Below are 25,520 nucleotides of genomic sequence, written 5' to 3'. Positions count from 1 at the left end.
GCCTGACCAGGTACTAGTAGCTTCCTCTTGCTCCCTCTCGCTCTTCATTCTCGGTATGATACACGCGCAAAGCATTTGTGCACAATGGTGCGCGCAGGTAAACCTCGGTCGAGAGACCACATCGCATACAATTTCAGCTTGAGCGCGAATCTCGGACGGCCCTCTTTCCATCTCACTCGCACGTCGCGTAAAAGCCCATTTCGCTCGTTGGATGCCTAGCTCGCACGCTGACCGATACACTCTATAAATTGCTTACTTGCTCGTGGTCGATGATTTTACTTCGATCGAGCGACGGATCGATGATAGGAATCTCATTTTCTTTTTCTACTTTTATTCATCTTTGCGTTCTTCGAAAAGTTGGCTACCCTATAGAGATTTGCAAGATGCACGCACAACGTCGTACGTATAATAAGTCTTTATAACAAGAAAAGCGGTCGGGAGAATAGACGCTTTTCAAAGGTACGAGAGAGGGAGGAGAACGAGAGAGAGAGAGAGAACTGACGATTCAAAGAGATACGCTACGAGGAAGTTTCTTTCTTCTTCAGAAAAGTTTTTCTTGATTTTTTGTTTGTTCGAAGGAGACTGTATTTATACGGAAGTGGCGAGTCCGAGGAAATACAATGTATATCCATATACCTAAATGTAACAGGCAGATCTTTTTCCCTCGGAAAGTTACCTTGGACGAATCGTGCTTGGTAATTGAACGGGCAATTGAAACGATCTTTATCGAGGTTCTTACGGTATGCGCTCACGGAAAAGGCAAACTTGTTTTATCAAAAGTTCTTCTCAAACTCTTGCCTTGTCTCTTTCGAACGTGTCAGAATCGTTCTCAAGAGCGTTCTTTTGGTCTTCCCGCGAATGAATTTGTAATTAATCGTTTAAATATTGATTGAAGTAATGATTCCTTGCTGGCAAAAGAAAGAAAAATTCATTTACTTCGAGAACACTCGAGTCTCGGAAAACAATGATTCTCGTTCCTCAACGTAATTATCGTTTCCATTCCGGAATCCATTTCTTTTTTAAGAAAAATGTCGAAAAGAATCGGTCGAAAGCGCGTTGGACGATGACTATCTTCGCGTAAATCATTGACTCCCTTCGCGTCGGTAACGAGCGATGGGTAAAAGTGTCGGAAAGGATTTTGATATTCTTCGACGTTGCACCCCGTCTTCTTCCTTCGCCGTTGCTTCTTCCCTTTCTCTTTCTTTTCCTCCCTCGAGATAAAAATATCGATGCGCGAGCGATAGTCGATATTACACATAAATACCTGTATAACCTTTCGCACAAAAGACGCGGAGCACGAAATTGAATTCCTTTTGCTCTCGGCATCCTCGTGTCTCCGGGACACGGCCATCTTGAAATTCCGTGGTATCGCAATATCCAGCAACGTCGTGACCTCGCATTGTAGAGGAACATGGAGGAGCGTGTATAATGTTCTCCCTCTATATATATATATATATATATATATATATATATATATGTATATGTATATATACACACACACACACATATATCTCTTACAAATATACAAAGTACATACAATGTCGAGTATTATTTAGTCTTCGAACAAATTCTGTCCAACTCAACTTCCGATCTAGATCTTCCAAATGTTTCCTTCGTCGGATACTTATTTTTTGCTTAAAATCTTCACGATACTCCGTAAATATTTCTTTTACCATTTCGCTGAAACACTCGATTACACGGTTCTCCTCGATATCGCCCGTAGTTATGTTTGTTCGTATCAAAGGCCGCAACAAAGTTCGACGTACATATACGTAGAGCACCGCGGGGCAACGTCCGCTTAATTCGATGTATATTATCTCCGCTTAAAGCGGTGGATGGTTCTTTTGCGCGCGTGCTCGGCATAGACGCGAGCATATAAATCCTTAAGCACCGAGCGAAAGACAATCTTGTCGCGTTCTCGGCTTGTTCTCTCTCGTTGGAACGTTACGGCCACAAAATTACATTGTTACCTCGCCTCGGCGCCTTTTCTCGTTTTCGCTGCATAAGGGAAAGAAAAAGAACAAATCGAGGTACGAAGAGATGCCGTCTCGCTTACAAGAGATAAAAAGAGGTATAAGAAAATTACGAAGCAAAATGCAATGATCAAGGTTTGAGAGCCGACGAAAAGAGCATACGGATATGGATTTGTTGCACTTTCCTGTTTACGTCGAGGTTGTACGGTCGCGACGATAGGAAGGGTGCTCGTGGGAAAACATATCGATCGTGGCTGACGTTCGACTCAGGAGAGAGAAATTCGAGCTTTCTTTGGTGCACGATCGGCGATTCTACGAGGTGGATGACGAGACAGATTTCCGTGGGAGAACGGTGTCTCGGTTTTGTTTGCATAGAAAGTTATCTCCCTTCCACTCGAGGCAGCGTTCTCCATGGAAGAGGCCAATGAAATTTGGCGTTGCGCGAACTTTCGACTGGAAGTAGAATCTATGCACGTAAGTCCGCGTACGTGTGTACGTTCGAGCATCCTATGCATCGACCACAATCGATCTCCTGGCTATTCGTGTATCGTTCTGAATGCGCGCGCCCATGTAGAAGGTACTTAAGATAAATTTTCTTTAGATAAACGGATCGGTGCTTTCGTGGCCGACTAGCCGACGTTGCGAGGTCGCCTTCGCCCTCGCGCTCGCTCTTGCCTATGCGCCGTTTGTCATCACGCGAGTACATTCCATTTATGGAATTTGTCCACGTAATATAGGCGAGTTATCGTCAAGAAACGTCCGTAATATTTTATTTTCCGGTAAATATCGTTATATTCCTCGGGAATTCGACGATTCCTCGTGGTTTGGCGTTTGCTATTTATATGTATAAAATTCGTTCGTTTTGCGACTCGTCGTCGACGACGTTCGATAAAATACTCGCGGAAAGGAAGAACATCCAAAACGAGTTTCCACGACGAAACGAGGGCATCTCGAAAGATAATTCGATCGTATCGAATTCGACGTAATAACGCTCTTTCGTAATTGGACGTACGAGGTATTCGACGTGGATAGAGACCTACCTGGCGGATGGATTGCCAAACGTTATTTCGAATTTTCAACGTTAAAAATGACGAGGTTCGTTCCGGCGAACCTCATTCATTATCGGCGTTAATAACGAGTAGAATATTATATCTTACGATGATTTTCGAAGAAGATTTTCACTTTTATCGCGAGAGAATTGAAACAAGATAACGATCGTGACCACGAAGCTTCGCGCTCTACCGAATTATATTCAATTACGGATTTCCCTATTTTCTCCTACCGAACTATTACATCGACGAAAATGCGTGTCTTGGAAAACCGAATTTGGTTTTAACCAAATTCGAACGCGTTGTAACTAACGCACGAATAAACTCGAATCGAATCGGCGATTCGCGCGAAACGTGAAAGATGGCCGAGTATCGACGTTTCGAGTTTAACGCTCGAGACGACGCCTCGAACATCTCGAGTGGGTGATCTATCGCGGCAAGACAGGCAAGTTGCACGAACGCGGAGCGAGAGAGATTATGACGAGCGAGTGACGGAAAGGTGCTTGTGGATGGGTTAGGGAGCGGTTGTAGGGAACAAGAGACCGAATGGTAGAGATTCGATCTTTTAGAAACGAACAATAATGGAACGGAGGAGAAGCAGGAAGCGGACCCGCAGCAGTTCTACCGGATCCCTTCAGGCACGTTCGACTATTAACCCCACCGAGATTCGAGAACACTCGCCGACCGAAACCATCGTCTCTACTTCTAACCCCTTCTAGGATATCCGAACGAGACTCCCAGCCGGCATAGCGTCTATGTAATAAGGCTGAATTCGAGACGGACATAGTTTCCAATCTATTCGCTCTACCCTCTCTCTCTCTCTCTCTCTCTCTCTCTCTCTCTCTCTCTCTCTCTCTCTCTCTCTCTCTCTGTCTATTTTCATCCTCTGCCTTTATTCTTTCGCTCTTTCCCTTATTCCCTTTCAACCACGATCGACAGATCCTTTTCGAATGCACCGGGACACATCGAAAGAAAAAAAAGATTGGACTTATTTTCTCTCGTATCAACGATCGCGTATGACATCGCGAACGAGGTCACTCTCGTCGTTTCGGTGCCGATCGAAAGTTCCGCCCTGCGGAATTTCGGCGAGCGTATACGCGCCGAGAGGAAGGGGTCGCGCGTGCCCAGCGGACAGTTTGAAAAACGACACGGCACGATACGCGTTACTGGAGTGGTGTACCGGGAAATGAGACACGGAGGGGAGCCTACCTACGGAAAGGGTTGCTTTAATGTACGGTCAAAGAGATAAGGGAGATCCATACATAGATATCTATTATTACGACGGCACGGATCGTTATTCAAGGCCTTATGCCGGTCACCGGAGAGTAGGAGTCACGAGTGAGATATAAAAACGTATAAATGATCTCAAGCTGCATAATTCGCCTAATGTACCTCCCTTCGTTTTTCTTCCTCTTCCTTTTTCTCTCCCTCTCGTCATTCTCATTGTACCTCCGAAAGAAAGCGTAAACTTTTCTTTTTCCCTTCGTTCGAACAGCTTATTGTTGGATTAAACGAGCCAAAGGAGAGAGGAGGAGCCTTCCGAAGTAAAAAGAAGGAACGAAAGGCGAAAGGAGAGGAAGGGAAGGAAGAAAATAACCATAAAGCATAGGTAGCGGTACTTTGTTCGCAAGGCTCATCCTTGCGGTAAGGCTAGAAGGAAAGAGGAAGATAAAACTAGGAAGGTAGAAACGCGTAAGAGAATATTTCTACGGGATGTGCCGGAAAGCTATTGCCAATACCTATAATTCAGACTTAGCGTATTATGATCGTATCCGGTAGAAACGAAGATACATGCCGTACGTAGCGTCGATCGTCGAGGTTCTTTTTGCCTCTCTCTCTCTTTCTGTCTCCGTCTCTCCTGGTATGCTCGTGCCGTTTTCTAGAAGCTAGCACTATGCGGATGGCAGCGGCACGTTTCGCCGGCGTCGCGTCGCATTCCTACGTAACGGTGCGAGTGTTTGTGCGCGCGCGTGTACAAAGTTCTCCGACTTGGAATTTACCGTGCGTGCTTACGCGAACGACGGTGCACCTGGTCGCGGATACCGAGGGCGCGAGTCGCAACGAGAACGCGACGGAAACGTAGACGAGAACGAGGACGAATCCGTTCGTGCGAGAGAGAAGAGTCTCCGAGTGAAAACGAGCGAGGAGAAACAAGATGCGGAGCTCGCTGCTTTGCCGCTATGATACAGTTGGTAAAGCCTGGTTAAAGGCAAACGCGAACAATTTGCTGTAATAATTCGATAACTGATAATAGCGGCAATTTGATCGAGGCTAAACGGATCTCTCGCGGCTCGCCGCTGCCTGCGTTATCTTGATTATCGTTATTGTCTGTACTCATTAAGTGACCTCGCTCGATGGAATTTGGCTCGCTTTGCAGGCTCTTTGCGAGCCGACCTCCATGCTGCGTCCTTTCGTCGTTCGATTTTTGTCGAAAAATCGATAAAACTCGAAAAGATGGCGAAAGAATTTGTTAAAGGCTAAATTCCTGAGGAACGAACTACCGCATTCGCGGCGATTACTCCGTCTTGGACTCGTCGTGAATAGAAATCCAATCGTGGAAAAGAAATCCAAGAGATGGAAGCAGAGGTAGAAGGATGGATCGAGTTTTTCGCTGAACGACTCGCAGAGCGTACTCGATTATCGTTGCGAAAGCGATAACAAAAGTTGGGAAGGATCGCGCGTTTCTCGGCTACGATACTGACCTTTTTGCCTTTGCCCGCGTTGGTAGGAAGAAGTAGTAACGGGGCAACGCGACGGCATCGTCGAGCAAGGTAAGACGCGTTGCCAAAGTTCGGCGGAAGTGGTTTCGGAAGTGATTGATCCCCTACATCGAAACGTTGGGGGTACGGAGCAAAGACGAGAAAGAAAGAGGGTGGGAGGAAGAGAGGGAGAGAGCAGAATCAAGACGGCGTATCCGCGGAGAATCGTCGACTGCATCGAGAACAACGATTCGATTGATTTATCGTGACTGACGTTAATTAATCGAAAACGACGTCAGTGCATTCGAGTTTCCACCGATATATCCGAATTCGACGAGAGCTCGAAAGACTGTAAAACGACCCTTTTGGCTTTTAAATCTCTTACGGATCTCGCGACGAATCATTAAGGATTCGTGAAAGATCGATGAGAGTTTCGTATCGCCTCGAATATTAATACGTACGAATAAACTTGGTCGAGAATCGTTCGTTCGGGGGGGGGGGTCCGTTTCGAGAAAGAAAAATCGATGCTTCGTCGTTCGAGAGCTTCGAAGACGTTGGACCCAGAAGATGAAACTTTGCATCGTCGAGAAGAGAGAAAGGAAAAGAAAGTTTTAACGACGCTTCGAAAGGTATACTTTTATTAGCTGTATTAATCGAGGCAGAAGAAAAAGTATTCGCATCGCAGGAAGAATCGAAACGAGTCAAGACTATTTTTTTCTAAATACGTCAAATCCGTCGAGCAGAAGGAAGTAGCACGAACGTCAGGTGGAAAGTATACGCTCGCGATGCTCCTCTTCGTCCGGCGATTCACCTGGCGCACGCGCCGAGTGCTCCCGCCCTTTCGCTTCCATCCCTCCGCGCGCATGGTCTCTCTCTCTCTCTCTCTCTCTCTCTCTCTCGTTCGTTCGTTTCAACCCCGAAGAGTACCTCCTGCCCCCGTGTCCCCAAGGAAAAGAGAGCGACGAGGAGGAGAGGAGGGGCATTGGAGAGGGGCGAAGAGACACGAAGAGGAGAACCGACGGAGACGAGTCGAGTTTCGGGTTTGGGCTCGCTCGACGCTCGAGCCGTGCTTCAGTCGGCCGGCAAGCTCGCGTGCCGAGCCTTCGCGTCCCGTCGGCGACCTTTATCGGCTTCGTTTTCCTCGTCGCTCGTCCCTCGTAATCTCTTCTACCTTCCGCTTTTCCCTCTCGATCGCTCGAGATTTCATGGATAAACGTTCCTTCGCGTCCTCGATCGAATGCCGCCACCCCTACAACTAGGAAGCACCGTAAACCATGGATCGATCTCCAAGGGACATCGGGAAGCCTTCCACGATGAGAACTCGAGATCCGGATTAGTCGCTCGTTGGATCACGTTTCTTCTCTTCCGACGACGACGAAGACGACGACGACGACGAGCGAGCGAGTTTCTTTGATAATCCTGTGCGCCGAATATCGAATATTTTCGGATACTACGAATAACGAGAGTGAAAGGTGAAAAGTGAAGGAACGATCTCGCAGTGGTCATTTACCGACGATCCGAAACAAATCGAATGTTCGACGACGAAGAATGCTTCCGTTTTCCCTCTCGCGAGACGCTCGCTCGTACGACGATGTACATTCGTCGTTGTTTCTCGCGTCGAATAGGTTCGAGGGGAGAGCGTAAATGACACGTATCTCGAGACGATAAAAACAAACGGAAAAGAAGAAAAAAAAGACGGACGTACCTCGTTGTCGCGAACAAATCGTCCGCGGGAATCCCCGTGCTCTCGTGGAGAGAAAGAGTGGGAGAGAAAGAAATATAAGCGTTCTCGTTTCGCGAGTTTTGCGAGCGTGGGATCGATATACGGAGGTCCCAACGCGCGCGATAGCCATCGCGGTCTCGTGGCGGGGCAACGTTGCGTCGCGTCGCGTCCTCGAAAAAACGACCGCAAATCCTGAGAATCTCGACGTTCGATAGGATCGCACCTTCTCGAGAAATCCCGAAGAAATATCGAACTGTTATCGTCCGTTCTTGGAACGTCGGACGAAGATCGAACTCGCAAAAAGTTCGTAATAGGCGAGTTCGCGCGGCCGACCTACCTTTCGACGACGAAGAAAAGGGAGAAGCGTTCCGTTGCTTTTTTCTCGGTGCCTCGAGACGAAGAGCGCGATCGGTGAAAGGAGGGAAAAGGAAGGAGAGAGAGAGAGAGAGAGCGAGCGACTCGTCGAGCCGTTGCCCTAACGGGCTGGTGGATCTACCGCACGCGTTAATGAAAGGGCTGCGCCTTTGCCGGACGCGAACGAAGAAATGACAAGGGCGACAGGTAAATATTTGTTGGCATCGCGACCCGATGATATCGCCATTCGGAGCTGCACGTTTTCCCTTTTGTATTTTTCTTTTGGTACCGCGTCGCGAGATAACGATTGCGTCGTGATCGATTTTACGACGAAATTACATCGCACGCCGGTCTCCTCTTATTTTTCTTCGTAAGATCGATGCCTTTCGAGACGGATCGGAAATACGTTGGGTATTTGCTCGAAAGTTTGACGCGAGAGGAATACGTCGGTAGGAAAGTTTCTCGAGGAAACTGAGAAAAGCAATAAAAATCTCGCGTGTACGTTCCGTGACGATTTGTAGCGGGACTAGGTTTTTGCGAGTTACGTTCTTGTGCGAGGAGTCACGTGACCGAGAGTTCCAGAGAACGATGATCCGTCTCCGATCCTTTTTTTCTTTTCCCTTCATTTTTTCTCAAATCGTCCGCGAGGAAGCCAACTCGCGTCATTCTGGAGGATTCGTGCGTCCTCTTCGTCTCGGTTCGTCGCGTATCGTGCGTCAACGGCAAATATTTGGAACGGAGATACACGGCGGAAGATTAACGAGAGGGGGATCGCTTTTTACCACCGCGTTTCGTTCGATGTCTCGTTCGTGCCATCGTTCGTTCCGACGAAACGTCCGGAGAAACGGCGTCGTCGCTCGTTTACCCGTCGTTTCACTTTCGAAACGTTGTTCGAGAAGTCGAAAGCGCAAAACGTCGAGATCGAATTTGCTTTCGGACGTTGAAGATCGCGTTCTCGTAATCGAGCGATACATCGCACGGATCTGTCCTCTTCGAGGATCTTCGATCGAATAGTTTTTCGAACATATAACGTGATTAACGATAGAAACCGCGTTGTTATCGATCACGTACGATAATCACGTTCATCGTTTTCATCGAAATCTCGATGAAACGTTAGTAAGCTCGGCTATCTGCTGGTAATTCCGTGCTTTGCCTGTCTTAATCGCAGGAAAGTTTACCCCGAAGCTTACACCTGCTGCTTAAGTTCTCGCGATCTCGAGAGAATCGATTGGCACGGTATACACCATCTCTTTCTCTTCCTCTCTCTCTCTCTCTCTCTCTCTCCTTCTCCCCGTTGTAACGATGACGGCAAAGATAAAGTCCTGATTGGTCTGGAAACTTTGAAGGGAACTGTAATGAAGCTCATTGGAAATTACTCGGTGGGCTCGTTATCTATGATCGTACGAATGTTTGACTCGTGAGTTTCCGACGATTTAAAAGGAGTTATTGTTGAAGGGTGTTGATAAATGTTAATTAACGGTGCTCGCTGCTTTTCGCAGTGCTATTGAATGAAAGGAATTATGGAGTAACGAGTTTATTCGAATCCTCGAATCACACGCGATATTGTGTTCGTAGCCATCGACGGTTGTAACATTTTTGTTGCGAGCGCGCATATATATAGTTTCTTGCGTCTTAAAACGTAATCGCATCGCGGCACGAATCTTCCGTTGTACGACTAATCCAGGTTTTAATATTTTTCATAGATCTCGCACGTACGTACGTACGTACGTACTCGTACGCACGTATGCGCGCCTCCGTCGCGCTGATTAAGGACCGTTGGGAATAGCGAGCGCTGTCATTATTGTCGGCGTTTGCTCGACGCAAAGAACGTCCTGTTTTTGAAAGAAAAGTTAAGAGTATTAATTATGCGAGTACTTTCTCTCATTCATCGAGAAAGAAAAACCGTAGCTCGTAGAAAGCGAGAACGAGAATGACGGCGACGTTTCGTAGGGCTTCTTTTGCGGCAAGTAGTAATATCGGCGTTTCGTCGGACTCCACCGTTTTCTTGTTCGATGGATAATTAATTACTCGCCTTCCGTCACTTCTCTTTTCTTTTTTTCTCTCCCTTTCATTCTTCGCGTATGCCCTACCAAAGGTACTTTCTCTCTTTTCCTTGTCGACTCTACTCGACAGGATCCTTTGTCCATTGAAATCGTTGGTTGGTTCGCAGCGTTGTCGTTATGAAAGACTCGCGAACGGTCACGATTACCGGCGCTACTATTATTTCTACGCTCGAAGGAACAAAAGAATTAATGACGTTTGTTTTCAACGTATTATAATAGCGTTACTTCCATTCTCAGCTATTATTCGTCGATATACGTTGAATCGTTTGTTTTTTTTTTTTCTTTTTTCTTCTTTTTTTTTTGGAGCTCTTTGGTTCGTAGTACAAACTTTTAATTCGCATTTCTCTATCAACGTCGTATCTTTCTCCCCCGTTTCGCGACGTTCGCACGAATATACGATAGCGAGTTGTCGAAAAAAAACGTAAGGCCAATAATTTCGTCTTTTCTCGTATTTTACTTCGCTCCTTTAATCTCCCATTGCGTCATTCTTTCGGGATTCTCATTAGCTCGCTTTTTCTAGCTTTTTATCTTTGTCGAAAAAGTGCTCTCCTAGGGAGCACGAGCCTTCATTCGTACGGTGCGCACTTTTCATATCTACTTTCTTTTTCTTTTTTCCCTTTCATTCGACATTGGACTGGCGAATGAAAGAACACTCGTATGCGCACATTATTTCATCATTTTAATGTCCAAAACGTTTTCGCATATTGCATGTAGTCCTTGTTTTCTTTATTTCAAAACTTTATTATTTTTCACATTTTATCTCGTACGGTAGGATTATTCGAGGAAACAAATGACTTTTTCAACTTTCGCGACTCCGATATTCGTCGCATCGATCGTTTTTTCGAGCCGTCGTCGTCGTGGTATCGCGTACGCATATACGAGGTTATACACGGCCTTTATGCTATAGCCTCGTAAAAGAGGAAGACGTTGGCGAATACTTCAGCCCGTTCGAGAATCGACTCGAGTCGACTCGAACTACGATCCGTCTACTAGTTTTATTTCACAACGCGTACAACAAAATCTATCGACGAGAACGACGTTCGTCTCGTTAAAATAAAAGTTATCGTTTCGTAGACATTAACTTCGAAGGTCCGACCGTTTTCCGAGAAATTAAGTGGGTCATTGTGCCAGCGGCTCTTCCGAGAACCTATGTAGGTCAGCGACGTTCGTATGTAGAAAGCTCGTAGTACCGAGACACTTTTTTTTTGCGTCTATCGCGACTCGGCGAAGCTATACCGATTCCGAGAATTTGCATACGTGTGTAAGTAAATACGTATATACTCATGCGCCTGCAGCAACTGCGTTAAGAGGAATGATCTAGTAAAAGCACTTAAATATACACGATGAATCCTCGAACGGATGCTTTTCGGGTAGAAACGAAAAGGAGATGCAACATAAACATATATTTTTACGTAAGCGCCTTCGATCTATTCCTCCTTTTACGCCTTGTTTGCACGCTATATTATCGAATAACGCGCAAATACGCATAAATTAGGAATTACGTTTCTAACAACGACGAATCGATCTTTACTCTTGCCGAGAGATCTTGCGTTAGTCAAAATGGTGCTCTCTCTCTCTCTCTCTTTCTCTATTTCTCACTACGTATACGGATGGGAAGTTTCCGACACGATTTCGAGGAATTATCCAGGCTAAGAAACAGGAACTGCGTTAATACTCCAAGAGTAGGATACTTGTTAACGGCAACTCGTAACTTTGGATGATTACTCAGAGCTGTAATTGGACTGCCCGAAATCTTCGGACGCCGTGTGGTGTAACTTGACTTACGAGTACCACGGACATCGTCGTCTGAATTACATCTAAACGCGTTACTCGGCAATACCGTACTATCGTTATTCCATCTTCGTCGTTCTAATCCCTTTCCATCGTTCACCGAAAGAACTTTATACCGCGAGCTTTATGAATACGACATCTGTAATCGTATCAAAACGACGTTTAACGTTTTCACGATATTTGTTACGTTATTCGCAAACGATTTTTACGGAACAAATAAAAATTCGAAAAGGTACGCTTTTTCGAAATAATATCTTAAATCTTTTTTGTCGAGTATTTTTTTGCAAAGAGCTTCATCGAGTAAGAATGAAACTTTGATAAAACTCTGCTTAATCCGATATCTCTGGGATTACTTTTTCGAGCGTTCGAATCAGCTTTCGTCGAACGGAAAAAATGCCGAGTAAGAACGATAAAATTGGAACGACGAATCGAATATTTACAAAGTTACGTATGAAACAATAACATTTTGCCTAAAAAGATAAAGATGAAATAAAATCATGCGATAACGAAAATGTCTGTAACGGTATTTTACCGCGAAGGACGGTCTCTCTCTCTCTCTCTCTCTCTCTGTACACACACGGAGCGTGACGTTCGGTCTGCGTTTAGTAGGAAACGCAATTCAAGGTACATTTAAGATAAATACCTTACTCCTCCTGTAGCGCCGCACCTCGAAGCGGCCACAGCTATCAGAGGAATCCGTGCACTTTCAATTAAAGTGACGCAGTCCCGCTGCATTAAGAGCGCTCGAGGCTACGGACCTGTTATAGCTTCAATTAAGGGTCAGAAGATGCGGAGAGAGAGAGAGAGAGAGAGAGGAGGGGGGGAGAGAGAGAGAGGGTTTGCTGGCTTTTGCGCTTATTTCAAGGCTCCTCGAAAGGAATACGGGCCACGTCCACCATGAGCACTACGACGAAGACGTCAACGATGAGGTACAGTTGCCGAGAAGGAAAAAAGGGAGCATCTAAAAGCTCGACAAAGTTTCATTTAAAAAGCTAATTAACTTATCCAATTACCATCCTACTCGCGTCGGCGCACTGCAACCGTGAAAAAGGACGATGACGAAGAGGAAGAGGTAGCTGCATCGAAAAGAGACGGCGAACCTTCTGGAAGCTATCGGTTAAAACGGCTCTCGGTGGAATGTCACCCCCTTTATCTCAGGAAAATGGCGGATAAACGAAAAGGCCTTGCATCGAGGGGGAGAAAAAGGTAAAAAGGGGAGGAAGAAAGGTGGAGGAGAAAGCATCGAGAAAATCAATTTGGTCGCAATCGCCCGACCCTTTACGATCTTTTACGTTTAGTGCTATATTCCGTAAGAAGAACAAGTTCCTTAAAGACACAAAGGATCTTCGTATCCTCTTTCCTCTCGAAACAGTTTTCGGTCCTTTCTCGACGATATACACGTTTTTCAAAGAAGAGAGATGTAAATACCCTGCTCAAAAACGAACGAAACGAACTTATCCTTGTAAACGCGTATGCGCATTTAAGCTTCCTCTATTATTTCATCGTAATTAATTCTACCACGTTGTCCGAATGCGGGTGATGGATTCGCATACGTACAGGGACCTGTAATATACCTATCTCTCGTACATATATCCACATATTTACTTTATGTATACGTAGAAGGGAAATTTTTCTAACTCGATCCTTTTGTACGCGTATCGCTCAAATAATAGCGGCGTAAACTGACGCGCTGCCAGGATTTGTGGAATACGTATCTACACGTGAGAAAATATCGTGTTTGCTTTGCCTGATCAAATAGAAGCACGTATATACAGCTATTGCGCGGGACTACCCTCCCTTTTACGAACACTAACACACCGAGGAAGGGCGAGCGAATGGGCCTCGGCACGAGGTGTAAACGTTCCCTCTACCGTTCGCGATACTTCCTCCGTACACCTGCATTCCCATAGAGGAGAAGCGATCTCGATCCGGTTGCCGATCGCGTAGAGCCCATGTCCTAAATTTCCCACCTTCTCTTCGACGAACATTCCCTAATAATGCTCAGAGACGCGCACCCTACATACCCGCGGATACGATGGAAAAGCGGCTCCCGTAGTCGCGCCATTAACCTCGTAGTCGGGCCAAGACCCGAATATTCCGACCCGACACTTTGACCCGGGCACGTCGATATCTCGTAGGTACACGCGCGGTCACCTCTGACAGAAGGACCGGCCGATACCACGAATTCGTCCTTCTCCTTTCGACTCGAAGTCCTTTGTAGAATCCGAATCTTCTTGTTCCGCTTTGGACATCGTTTCTCCCTCTCTCCTCCTCTTCTCTCCCTTTGGTCTTTTCATCCTTTCCAACGTTTCGCTCGCTCTTTTCCTTTTGCAAGCTTGCAACCATCTTTTTCCCTCGTTTTAGATCGAAAATATGCTTATAACGCGCTTCCCTTTTCGCGAGCGATTAGTACGCTCGAACGCATCTTTGACCCTGGAGGCTTCGCAAACCAGCTTTTCATTCATCCCTCTCTTGCGCCGCCATACTACCTATCCTTCTTTTCTTTCCTTTCCTTTCTCTTCCTTCGTTCCTTTCCCCCCTCCTTCCTTCCCACTTTCTTCTTTCCCCGTTCCCCAGTACTTTTCTCTCACCTACTTTTTCTCTCGTGTAAATTCACTCGAACGTCATTGCGAAGTACTCTTCTTAAAGCGAGATCGCTTTGTTATCTAACGATTACGCGCTCCGCTGCATTTGCATTAATTGCCACAGGTGCGCGCGCACGAAACAAAGATGTTCTCTCTCTCTCTCCCTTTTAGGTTCTATGCCTTCTGGAGATGACGTTCTTAACTGCGTACCGAAGGATTAGGTATATAATCCCTTATACTTTCCGCTTCTTGCGAAATCTCCTTACTCTCTCTTTCTCTCGAAAATCTCTTTTACGGGTCTTAGGAATCCTCGCGTTCGCTCATTTTCTCCCTTACGTTTCTACGAATCGATTCCTCGGCTGTCTCTTATATTTCCTTTTTTCTCTTTACCTATATTCGATACTACGGAGGAAAACGAAATACGTATGGAAGGTTTGTCATTTTCTATCAAATCTTGCTTAGAACCAAAGCAAATGAAAGAATTCGCGAAGGGACGGTAAAGCAATTTTGGCGGGTCGCGCATTTGGGACTTACGGAACGTTTTTCTATGTCACTGAATACGAATAGCGTGTCAAGAGTAACAGTGACAAATATATACCCTTCTAGACGCAGTTTTCTTCTCATCCCGATCACGCGAGCCCTTTGCGCGTAGGTACGCGTACTCCGCGTCTACGTCTCGTGGCATTTAACTCGCGTAGCTCTACCTCTCTTCCTCTCTCTCTCCCTCTCCTGCTTTTCGCGTCGGCAGGAGAGAAGCAAAAAATTGACAACCTCTAGCGAAAGAATATATACGTGTATACGAGAAACACAGAGAACAGAGATGGAGAAGAAGAAGGAGAAGAAGGGCATAGACGCGGAGGCTGCAGATTTATGCTTGTGCTTCATTAAGCTCAGACGACGACGACGACGACGACGACGACGACGACGACGACGACGACGATGACGACGCTGTGTTTCTCTCGTTTGCCGGAGACGTCGTGACTCTAGTTGGAAATCCAAAGCTCCAAGGAATTGAATGAACCGTGATAAAATGAAAGCAGCCAGGCTAGCTCGTGACGCAAATAGACGTAGTTTTTTAACGTTGTTTCGACTTCAATCACGAAAACAGCCCTGATATTTCTAATGGACCCTACGAGATCCTACGGATCTTCTCCTATCGATTACGATCGATCGTATCTATTTTAATAATAATATAATTTACGTTGACACTCTCGTAGATGCAACCTTGTTCTAGATCGTACGTACGCGCTGCGACGATAGGGCAGAGCGAGAGCAGCGTTGAATCTCTGAAATCTCGTTTGACAAGATCGTGTGTACCGTGGGATCTCGTTGGCGATGAGACGTTACTTACAGGAGTGAATATAGAGGTAGGAGGGGGAAGTAAGGGGAAACGTATTTTCTCATCCACGCACGCCCACTCTCGGTGCACCGAGAGCTTCTCTTTTCTCATACCCGTAGGAAAGATGCTTTGCGCGCTCACGTTTTCGCGTAAACCTTATAAACGTTTAACTCGAGCCGGAGTGGATTCTCGACGCTCTCTCTCTCTCTCTCTCTCTCCCTCTCTCTCTTTTTCTAAAACCGTCAATTCCAATGCGTTGGCCTTTCCTGGTGTAGGATTTAACCCGGATTTCTCGAAGACATCGTGTATTTTATCTCTCAACTCGATCTTCCGGCATTACCGCAGATCGTAAAATCATAGACGATGTTTTTGCTTAGAAAGAACAAACTAATACGACTCCAAAATTTAACAGCCGTGAAAGAGAAAGAAAGAGAGAAGAAAATTTACGAGAGACCTTTGTGTCGTCGTGTTTACGTCGTCGTATCTTCCTTCCTCGAGAGAAACAACCTTCCCGTCCAAACAATTTCTTACGACCTTTTTTTTTTTTCAACGATTCTCAAATTTGTTTTCACCTCGCCGCGCGTGTGTACGTACGTTGTAAACATATAAACATATCTAATGCGCACTACATATCGTAGATAGCTGAGTAAGCGAGGATAAAGTCATTAAAGAAACACGCTCGTAACGTTCGTTCGACGTAGCTTCGTTTCGTTAATACTTTACGTATACAGGAAGTTCGTAGTGGGTGTGTAAAAGGTGTGCACGGGTATACGTTAGGGAGAGAACTTCCAACGGAGACGGTACGTTCGTCGGTTCGATGTTAAAGGAGTCGAGTTCGATCGTGGATCTCTCTCGTTTACCTAGCAGTCTTCTAATTACATCGAAGGCTTGGAAACCGTCGATGAAAGGGTGGAAAGAGAGAAGGTATAGGGACAGAGCTAGGTGCAACGGGGAGAAAGCCGACGGAGAACACACGTCGAGCTGGCAGAAGAGATGGACGGGCACGCGTCTCGCCAACTTGAAGACTTAATAAAGGCTTTCCTGTTACAAACGCCTCGAGGAAGGATTGTAGGGCGTCGAAGGGTGAAGAGAAGGTTCGGACGTGGTTCTTTAACGTACGCCATATAAATGGCAGCGCACCGACTTCCTTTCGATTCGTACAAAAGAGAAGAGATGCAGCGAGCGAGAGGGGGGGGGGGGCAGAGAGAAACGTATTTACGTTTCTTCGTGCAGAAGAGGAGCTAAGTATCTATAGGATAAAGGCTCGCGTTATCCCATGGCACGAGGCTCGAACGAAGCTCGCGTGTTCGACTAATAGAATTAGCAAGGACGAGTTTCTTACCTCTTCGAGACTACGGCTAGACGTTTAAACGACCCGCGTTAAATTTCAACGACGACGAGAGAGAGAAAGAAAAATCTTTCTTGTCGTAATTCGAAAATAGCCGACGTTACGGGAGAAGAAAAAAATAGGGAATCGAGTAACGATATTCGAGTAGAACGTATGTACATTTGGTCGAAGGTCCGTATTTATTAAACTCGAGCGGCATTGTCGTTTAATGGAAATAAAACTGCAGTTAATTCTCATCACGTCGCTCATTGTATCGGATTTCTCCGGTTTGCGCTCTCGCGTATTGCGTTCTCGAGTTGTCACGGATTTCACAGTTCGTGTCCCAAGCGAGCAGGGGCGAATTTCATTCCGGCCAGTCCGCCGCCCTCGTTGCAGGACAAGCTCGATAGGTTTCGACGCTTTTTTGTCTTCTCTCCTTTTTTGTTTTTTTTGTTTTTGTTTTGTTTTTTTTTGTGTTTTATTCTGTTTTTCTTTTTTTCTTTCTTTTTTCTTCTTTCGAACAGCTACACAAAATGATCGTAAACTTCAGGGAAAAAGAGAATCGAGGATTCAACGCGAACAAGTATTTATAGCCTTAGACGCGTTATGACCTTTTCTCTTTATCGATGTTTTATTATCGATGACAAAGCAAGGACTGATATCTTTTTTTTTTTTTCCTTTACTCCGTACAAGCATTTTGTTTATTCCTCGCGTTATCGATGAACAAAGAGAGACACGAAACGAAAAGGTAACTTTGGAAATCCGTGAAACTCAACGGTAAGGAACGATCGTGAAAGGAAATAAAGAGAAACTAGCGAAGGAAGGGGAAGGTTGCGACTCGCTCGGAATATATTTTGTGCTTGTCTATTGCTCCTCAAGACGAACGTCGTCTCAAGGAGGAGCGACCTTTTTCTAATCTCAAGAGAAACGTGGTAGAGAGTGCATCGGGTAAAAAGAGACGGGGGGTGCAAAAGTATAGGAAAGAGAGAGCGACTGAGTGAACGGCAGCAGCCTTTGGTAGCGATAGAAACGGGGAGAGGGAGAGAGAGAGAGAGAGCGGAGAGAAAGAAAAAAGAAAAATGAGGAGAAATTTCACAAAAGTTACTTTTCCGCTCTCCTCCTCCGTACGATTGCACCAAACCTCGAGAACAGAAGGAGATATTTTATTCAAGGGTCTCGTATGAGAAGCAGCTTCTACCTACGGATGCAGCTTTATTATTTAACCGAGGATCTCTCTTGTACCGGTGATGAAGCATATCTACCGCGAATCCTCGAGAATGGTTAAAACCAAATGGGGAAAAAAATCGACGATCTCCCGGATGAAATCGCCATTATCCTAATAGCCGAGACATTATTTACGAAAGTTGTTTCTGAATATTGCAAAATGTTATCTCAGCGATACGAAAGCAAAACGATTGTCCTTTCAAACTATTCCGCATAATATTTGCAAGGTGCATATAAACGTTACGAAAGCGAGTTAAAGTGCGTTACATCTTCGACTCGTAAAAGTTGATCGCGCGAACGTTCTACCTTTGCCGTGGCAGACAATGCGCACGCGAGTCTACGAGTTTCTTACCATGATGCATTATATATGCGGACATGATATGGACGCAAAAAAGCCATCTTAACGACGCGTAACATCCGTCGAAGAGGATGTAAGAACAACGATCGTTATCCATCGATCGATCTCGTCCAAAGTACTTGAAATTCTTAGCACGGTATTTAGAAAAGATTTTCCGTATTAGATATTCGCGTTGAGACCATAAAAAAATACGTGGGCGTATAGTTTCGCGAGTTTCATTCATTTATTCATATTTATTCCTTTATACGTCATAATTCTATACAAAGATATTCATGGAAAATACAATAAGTCGTAATTCATATATGCGCGATTAAATTTTGCGTCTAGTTTCCGCGCGTTTCCAAGTCTTAGAGAGTCGATATTCAAGCACGGTGATTCCAACGCGATATCGAACTTTTCTTTTTTCTTCGATAGTAGAGCAAAGCGCGCACAGTGGCGAAACAAGCGATACGGGTGTAATATCGCGTTCTACGCCGAACGAAATACCGGCCGTATCTTCGCGGTGAAGACCGCTCGGTATACCCCATTTGTCTTTCGTAATAAACCCGCTTTGGAATTCTTCCGTCGTACTCACCGGTGAATTACGCCGACGGTGTCGTCTCTTTCTCTCTTTTTCATGTCCGACTACTCGAAATCGATCGCAGACGATACACGCGTACGTTCACCTGCTTTTCCTGTTTTTACGCTCGACCTAAAGCTATCCCCCGTGCGCGAACTTTGATCCCATGGTTGGCTTTTGTCCGCTTCCCCCGAGCGTTCGTTCGTTCGTTCGTTCGTTCGCTCGCTCGCTCGCTCGCTCGCATGCGATGGAATCGAACGAGCGTACACCGTGACCTATCTCACGGAAATCGATACTCAGCCTGAGGATATCGAACTCTAATATCCTCTTCGCGAGCCATAGACGTTGCGACGTCGCGGTTCTGTCTCTTTCCCTTTCCACTCTTACAATCCCTACCCTTCGGACGGTCCATCATATCGTGCCTTTCACGGACTTAACTACGACCGTTCTCTGGATCTCCCTTTGAATTTAACAGAAAATAGTCCAACGACTCGACTCTCCCTTCTTCCTTTTCTTTGCAATTTTTTTTGTTTTTACTCTCGCGAAAAGGATGCAATTGAAAACCTTCTCCTCGTCCCATCCACGACTCGGCCGTTCTTTTGTCGTCTTCGTCACGACTCTTCGTGCATCGTTGCGTCTCGTCCGAATGAAACGCTGACATATCACGAGCCAGTTAGAAACGAAATCGACATAAGCATCGTGCTTGGTTCCCGAACTTTCTTCGAGCACTCGCGACGCTAATCGCCGACCTACGATAATCAAAGTCTGCCAGGTTTTCTCTTTTCCGTCGGCTATCGCGAATCGCGTTGATAAAACGTGACTGATCCTTCCGTCGAGTAAAACAGCAGCTGCCTCTTGCTCTTATTTCCCTACGTTTACATCGTTAAATTTTTCGATTTCGTTGTCAGGCTTCGTTTCTTTGTTCCTATCATCGACGATCGAGTACAAAGAACGTCGTGACCTGCTTTTCGACACAGCTCGAAGGCTCTACTCATAATCGAAAAGAAAACCGTGATCGAAGTTATAGATGATATGAAACTGGAGACGTTCGTTGTGCAGTAACTCGGCGTTGAAAGAAAGCTGGGAAGAGAAAAAGAAGAGCGACGAGGGACGTCGTTGAGAAAGAGATATAAGAGAGAAAAAAGAGATACAAGAAACTAAAGAAGAAATAAAAAAAGAGGGGAGAAAGGAAAGGAGGTTAAAGAACGTTCCGAGCTTGCAACATCACGATGATAGAACGTTGAGCGAGTGAGGGAGCGAGCGAGAGAGAAAGAGGGAAAGAAAAAGAAAGAATATATACAAGTAGACAAGAGGAAGAGAGAGAGAGAGAGAGAGAGAGAGAGAGATAAAAGCGGCGAGGGAGACAGATAGAAAGTGGAAGGGCTAGGGGATTACATCCAAATGGAGATGTCTTGTATGCAGAGGCGCGCCGTCAGAACGATAGCAGCTCGAAAGCTGCGCCACGAGTCCGGGGCTAAAAGACAAAAGTTGCTAAAAGGAAAATCTATCGGAAGTCTGTCTTCTCCACCTTTTCGCATTCGACCGTCCCTGCGTATTCCTTTTCCTTCGAACTCGCGTTCCTCGGTGTTCTTCCATCCTTCCGGCTCTCCTCCATCCTCTTCCGAGTGCCCGCATCACCAGCGAGTAAAAACTCTTTCTCTCTCTCTCTCTCTCTCTCTCTCTCTTCTCCTCTCTCGTCGGTGCTTTTCGATGTAGCTATCAGTTCGTCCTCGGATCATCCGCCTTTCCTTTTGCCTTTTTTCAGCGTCTCCTCCCGCGTCTGTGACAATTCTCACGATGTAAAAATGACGACAAACTACGATCGCATGTATGTCGATTTTGCATCAAAAGCGTTCTCGGCTACGATCGAGACCATACCGATCCGAGTCGAACTTCTAGTCCGTCGATAATAATTTGGCTCCACGGGGCGCAGCCTTTGGTCGGTTCGAACGCCGGAGGCGATTAACCTAATTTTTTTTTCTTTTTCCCTTTCATCGTCTTTTTAATACGTCGACGTTGCACTTTTTCGAATAACGTTGCGTGTCCAATTAAATCTGCCACTCGTTTTTTCCCTTCTCTTTCTCTCTCTCTCTCTCCCCCCCTCTCTCTCTCCCTCTCTCTCCTTTTCTCATTTCCCTAGCCGCGCGTGATATCCCTGGGCTCTGTGTAATCCTCTTACAAGCACTTATCACCGTCTTACACGCGAATGCGAATACGCGAGTTTCTCGAAATTAATTTCTCATATCTCGTTAATCCGCAAAGACACGAACGTACATACGAGCGAAAGTAATTTTCGTTCTAGCGTTCGTCTTTGCGTTATAAGCGACGCGTATAAAGTGTATACTAATTTTCATTTCTATTAATTACCGTTGATGGGACCTTGGCCAAATGTATTTTTAATCAAGCACGAGGATATTTGTTCGACCTTCTTATTCGAGCCGATCTACTTTGGAGATCGCGAAACTCGATTACTTTCGACGAGAGCAGCAGCCTATCCGTTTGCTTTTCTATTCATCCCAAAGATTATTCTCTCTTTCTCTCTCTCTCTCTCGCTCTCTCTCTCTCTCTCTCTCTGTCCGTCCGTCCGTCTGTCTGTCTGTCTCGGGTACGCGAGAGTTCGATATTAATTGGAAATGCTGTTTCTTTGAGGCGCATCGGAAAGGTGCACGAAGATCGGTCGAGAGAGGAGACGGAAATAATTTATTTAGTCGCTCTTTCGAAATTGAATGGCTTCTCGAGGTCACGGTCGATAGTTAGACCGATGGAAGGATCCGAATTAAGAGGGGTGCCTCGTAGGAAATGGAAATCAGAAAGCGCAGGTATCGATAACCACCCTTCCTTCCTTTTTCCAACTATTGATTTATCGGAGTTGTTCCAGCATCGAGCCATACCTCGAAAGTAGTTTTTTTTTTCTTTTCCTGCCATATTCAAGCGACAGTACATATTGTATCCTTTTTTTTTGTATTTACTTTTATATCTTTTTTCTCTTTCCTACTCAGAAACTTATTGCAGTGCCTTGAAGCGAATAACTAAGTAAATAAATAGATTAAGAGAAAAGTTACTTTACGGAAAGCGAAAAAAGTTGAAGTGTGCAGTTGAAAATCGAATCAACGAAGTAAGTTTTATGGCGACATGTCGTCCCGCGAGAAAGGATCGATCATCTTCTCGTTATCGCATGGAAACTTTGTATCCACTTCTTTAGAAGCTACTTAAGGGACTAAAGAGAGAGAGAGAGAGAGATCGAAAGGAGAGGGAGAGGGGAGAGATAGCCGAACTAATAAATAAATAATCCATTGTGACAGCTTAGCCGCTTTATTATCCTATTTCGCAAATCCGTTGGCATTGTTCCTTATGCGCGAAGAATAGATAGGAGAAACATAATCGATGAAGCAAGTGTGCGCGTACCCTTTAGAAATGGTAAATTATTGTTGCCCGTACATCACGGGTAATGCGCCGGGAAGTAAGCTGTCTTAACCGTTAATAAACAGTCTTAAAGCCGGGATGACCATAATAATAAATCGTACCTTATTACTAATGGCTGTTCAACTTTTTTGGCATTAATAATTGCTATTAGTCATCGGTGTACGAACGAAATACGATCGTTACGATCTTCCAGATATTCCCTTTTTATTTTTTTTTCGAGCAAATTATCATTATCATGTTGAAAAGCAGGAATTACTTTTTAATCATTACGTTTGAATATAGAATGAAAGCGTAAATGATTGATCGAGTAATTATTACGATATTATCATTTTATTCGTAATGGAACGTATCGTATCGACGTTGCTACCGGGAAATGTTTGATACGTATTATAATATATTTGAGACGCGTGTGTCATAATGATATCCAGAGATTAGAAAAAAAGAAAGAAAAGAGAGAGAAACCTGCGCCACACGCGCTTCCCATTCGATACTCGTTCGATGTCACTGGAATACGTACGCGTATTCGCTCCCCTTTAAGTCACTGGTAGTAGTTCGTTCTACATCCGCAGAATTTTCTTTTTCTTTTTCTCTTCCCGCTGCTAGAGCAAGCGCGAACGGTTCATTATTGCAGAAGCACACCCTCTTGTCAGATGCGACTGACGCTCGACCCCCGCGCGCGCGCGCGCGATCCATGTACCATGAACAAATTTTCTTTTCTACCCTCTCTCCACTCACGTCCTTTCGCTCTTCTTCCCAGGTTATACTTTTTACGCTTCTTTGACTCGTACTCTGCTCCAATCTCGTTTTCACTCGTATCTGCGTTATTCGTATTTTTTCTCCTTTCCTTTGGATCTCTATATCTACGTCTATGTACATCGTTCGAAATAATCACGTCATTTTCCTTCGTCTATATCATAGAATTCAATTTATAATCACCCGTACGAACCAATTCTTTTTCGAGGAGACACCACGTTAGAGGTCGACGAATCGACGAAAGAGGCACGTTTATATCGATAATTAGACCGTTATAAAATTCTCGATAAATCCGACGGGATTCCAAAAGTTCGTAATGGCCTCGACGTAGAAAATAATAGTAGAAAATAGTCTCTACGTCTTTTCGCGTGTCACATATTTTTCCTTTGCGGGTACGCTCGGTCAAAGTAAAAGAAATCTAGCCGAGCCAAGTTCCATCTAGGAATCGTGCCAAGGTTCAACGATCTACCGCCGTTTGGATTTGCTTTCCGCGTATCGAGCTGCAGTTTATACGAATGTCAGGTAAGAACCATCCGCGGTTTCCGTGTTTGTTTTCGACGGGGAACGAGGGAACACTGCTATCTAGCATCATTCCTATTCTCTGCTCCTTCTACCCTCATATGAAATTCCAAGTTTCGCGAAACGAAAGGCAAAGCATCGAAGTAGACACACGATCTAAGAATTGTTTGCAAACGTTTAGATTTCCTTAAGTCAGGAGAAAAATATTTACCGCCGTCTCTTTGGAAGTCGGTATACTTTCTCTTGATAACGATTAAAGTCAAAACCCTAGTAGCTCCTCTTTGGTAGCTCTCGAGTTGGACAAGCGCTCTAGAAAAAATTCAACGAGCCTACCTTTTCGTCAAACGTTTTCTTTATCCTATACGAGAGGATTCGTAAGGATCTCGAATATCGGAGACGCCGTTAAGAATCACCTACGTAGATGTAGTACGTACGCGTTGTATCACGGGTTCCACTTATAGGCGATACGAGTGATCGAGCCGTAAAATTCAATCCATTCGATTTCTGACTTTACTATTTCGTCGCACCTAAACAATTTCCTTTCGTAAAACGAGCTTGGACAAAGAGAAAGAGAAAGAAAGGATCACGGCTCGATAAAAGAGTCACGGATAGGGTCGAGATAGACGAACGAGCGATACGATAGAAGGGAAAGGAGAAGACTTTGAATAGAAAAAGAAGAAGGTCGTCGGAAGAGAAGCGAAGCGAAGCGAAGCGAAGAGAAGAGAAGAAGAGACGGCAGCGACTTTACAAGAGATACCTACCCTACGACCGTGGTATAACTATCAGCAGCAGCAAGGAGACAAGGAGGGACGCGTTGAAGAAGGGCGCGATTTAAGAGGCTCCGGGGCTAAAAAGGAGGGTGGAAGAGTGGAAATGACGGTTCGACTTAATGAAGTGCGACATTCGTCTTACTTCGTATCATGCGACGCTAGACGGCTTGGGTATATCTACTCGTCTAATGGCACGACTCACTCGGATCCTAACGAAATTAAATGGCTCCGGTGAGGCGAGCACGAAGCTCGTCCCTCTTTCTCAATGTTCAAGCTCGTAAGCATAAGATATCGCGTAGCATAAGAGCCTCGTAGATTTATTTTCTTAATTAAAATGCATTCTCTTTGCGACATCGACTTCTATTTTAACACGGAAGCAAATTAAATTTACACGTTTACTTTCGACACTTCGATAAAAGTACGTTTGTCTCCTCCCGTTTCTTTTCTTTCTTCTTTCCTTTCAATCATTCGTTTACATGCTCGATCGCTTTCCGCATCATAGAGAATTCTCTTTCCAAAGCATCGTTACGCGTGCGAAATGAACGTTCCATTTCAATGCGTTTATCCAACGATAATTTTCTCTCTATCATTTTCTGCCTTGTCATTTCTACTTTACGTAGAGAAATATGCGTCTGGGTTGCGTCCTCTTTGTACATACGACTACGATTTTATTCACGATACTCGATGTGCCAGCTACTTTCCTTGGTCGATGGTTCGAAGATAGCTACTACTCGTCATCTGATACGCGATGAATTTCGATAATGCGAGATAAGTTTGCGCGCGTATAACGAAAGCTGGTTCGCTCGCCGTCTAGATCTCGTTCGGTTTGGCATGGATAAAGAGAAAGCGAGAGAGAGAGAGAGAGAGAGAGAGAAAATTGGGCTCGGTTTCTCCTTTATCGTTTGCTCGGCGTTACTCGCGTAAGACGAGTTAAACATAACTCGCCTCAATTGGAGACCGTAGAAAACAAACAAAAGTTACTTTCCAGGCAGTCGCCAGTGCGGAAGTACC

At 45.2% G+C, this 25,520-nt stretch overlaps 1 protein-coding gene and 1 long non-coding RNA gene across 11 annotated transcripts in view; one reads left to right on the top strand and one right to left on the bottom strand.

Annotated features, from left to right (window-relative positions):
• Positions 1-25,520, top strand: part of LOC127063793 (agrin-like) — a 235,553-nt gene that overhangs the window by 40,304 nt on the left and 169,729 nt on the right. For 3 of the 10 annotated variants that reach the window (XM_050993984.1, XM_050993986.1, XM_050993981.1), the window contains exon 1: positions 6,694-8,005. The exons of 3 other annotated variants lie outside the window; for them this stretch is intronic. Coding sequence is in view for 2 of the 7 variants with exons in the window: in XM_050993991.1 (XP_050849948.1) it covers positions 7,990-8,005 (16 nt within the window). In the remaining 5 variants the exon portion in view is untranslated. Of the gene's footprint in view, positions 1-6,687; positions 8,006-25,520 lie in introns of those variants that run through there. 4 more of the 10 variants (XM_050993991.1, XM_050993990.1, XM_050993987.1 and 1 more) reach the window with 3 other exon arrangements.
• Positions 1-25,520, bottom strand: part of LOC127063807 (uncharacterized) — a 193,766-nt gene that overhangs the window by 76,527 nt on the left and 91,719 nt on the right. The gene's annotated exons all lie outside the window — the stretch shown is intronic.

This window comes from Vespula vulgaris, chromosome 5 (genome assembly GCF_905475345.1).
Source record: "Vespula vulgaris chromosome 5, iyVesVulg1.1, whole genome shotgun sequence".
NCBI lineage: Eukaryota > Metazoa > Arthropoda > Insecta > Hymenoptera > Vespidae > Vespula > Vespula vulgaris.
Note: the sequence above shows the minus strand (reverse complement) of the source record. Positions and strands in the feature narration are given on the sequence as shown.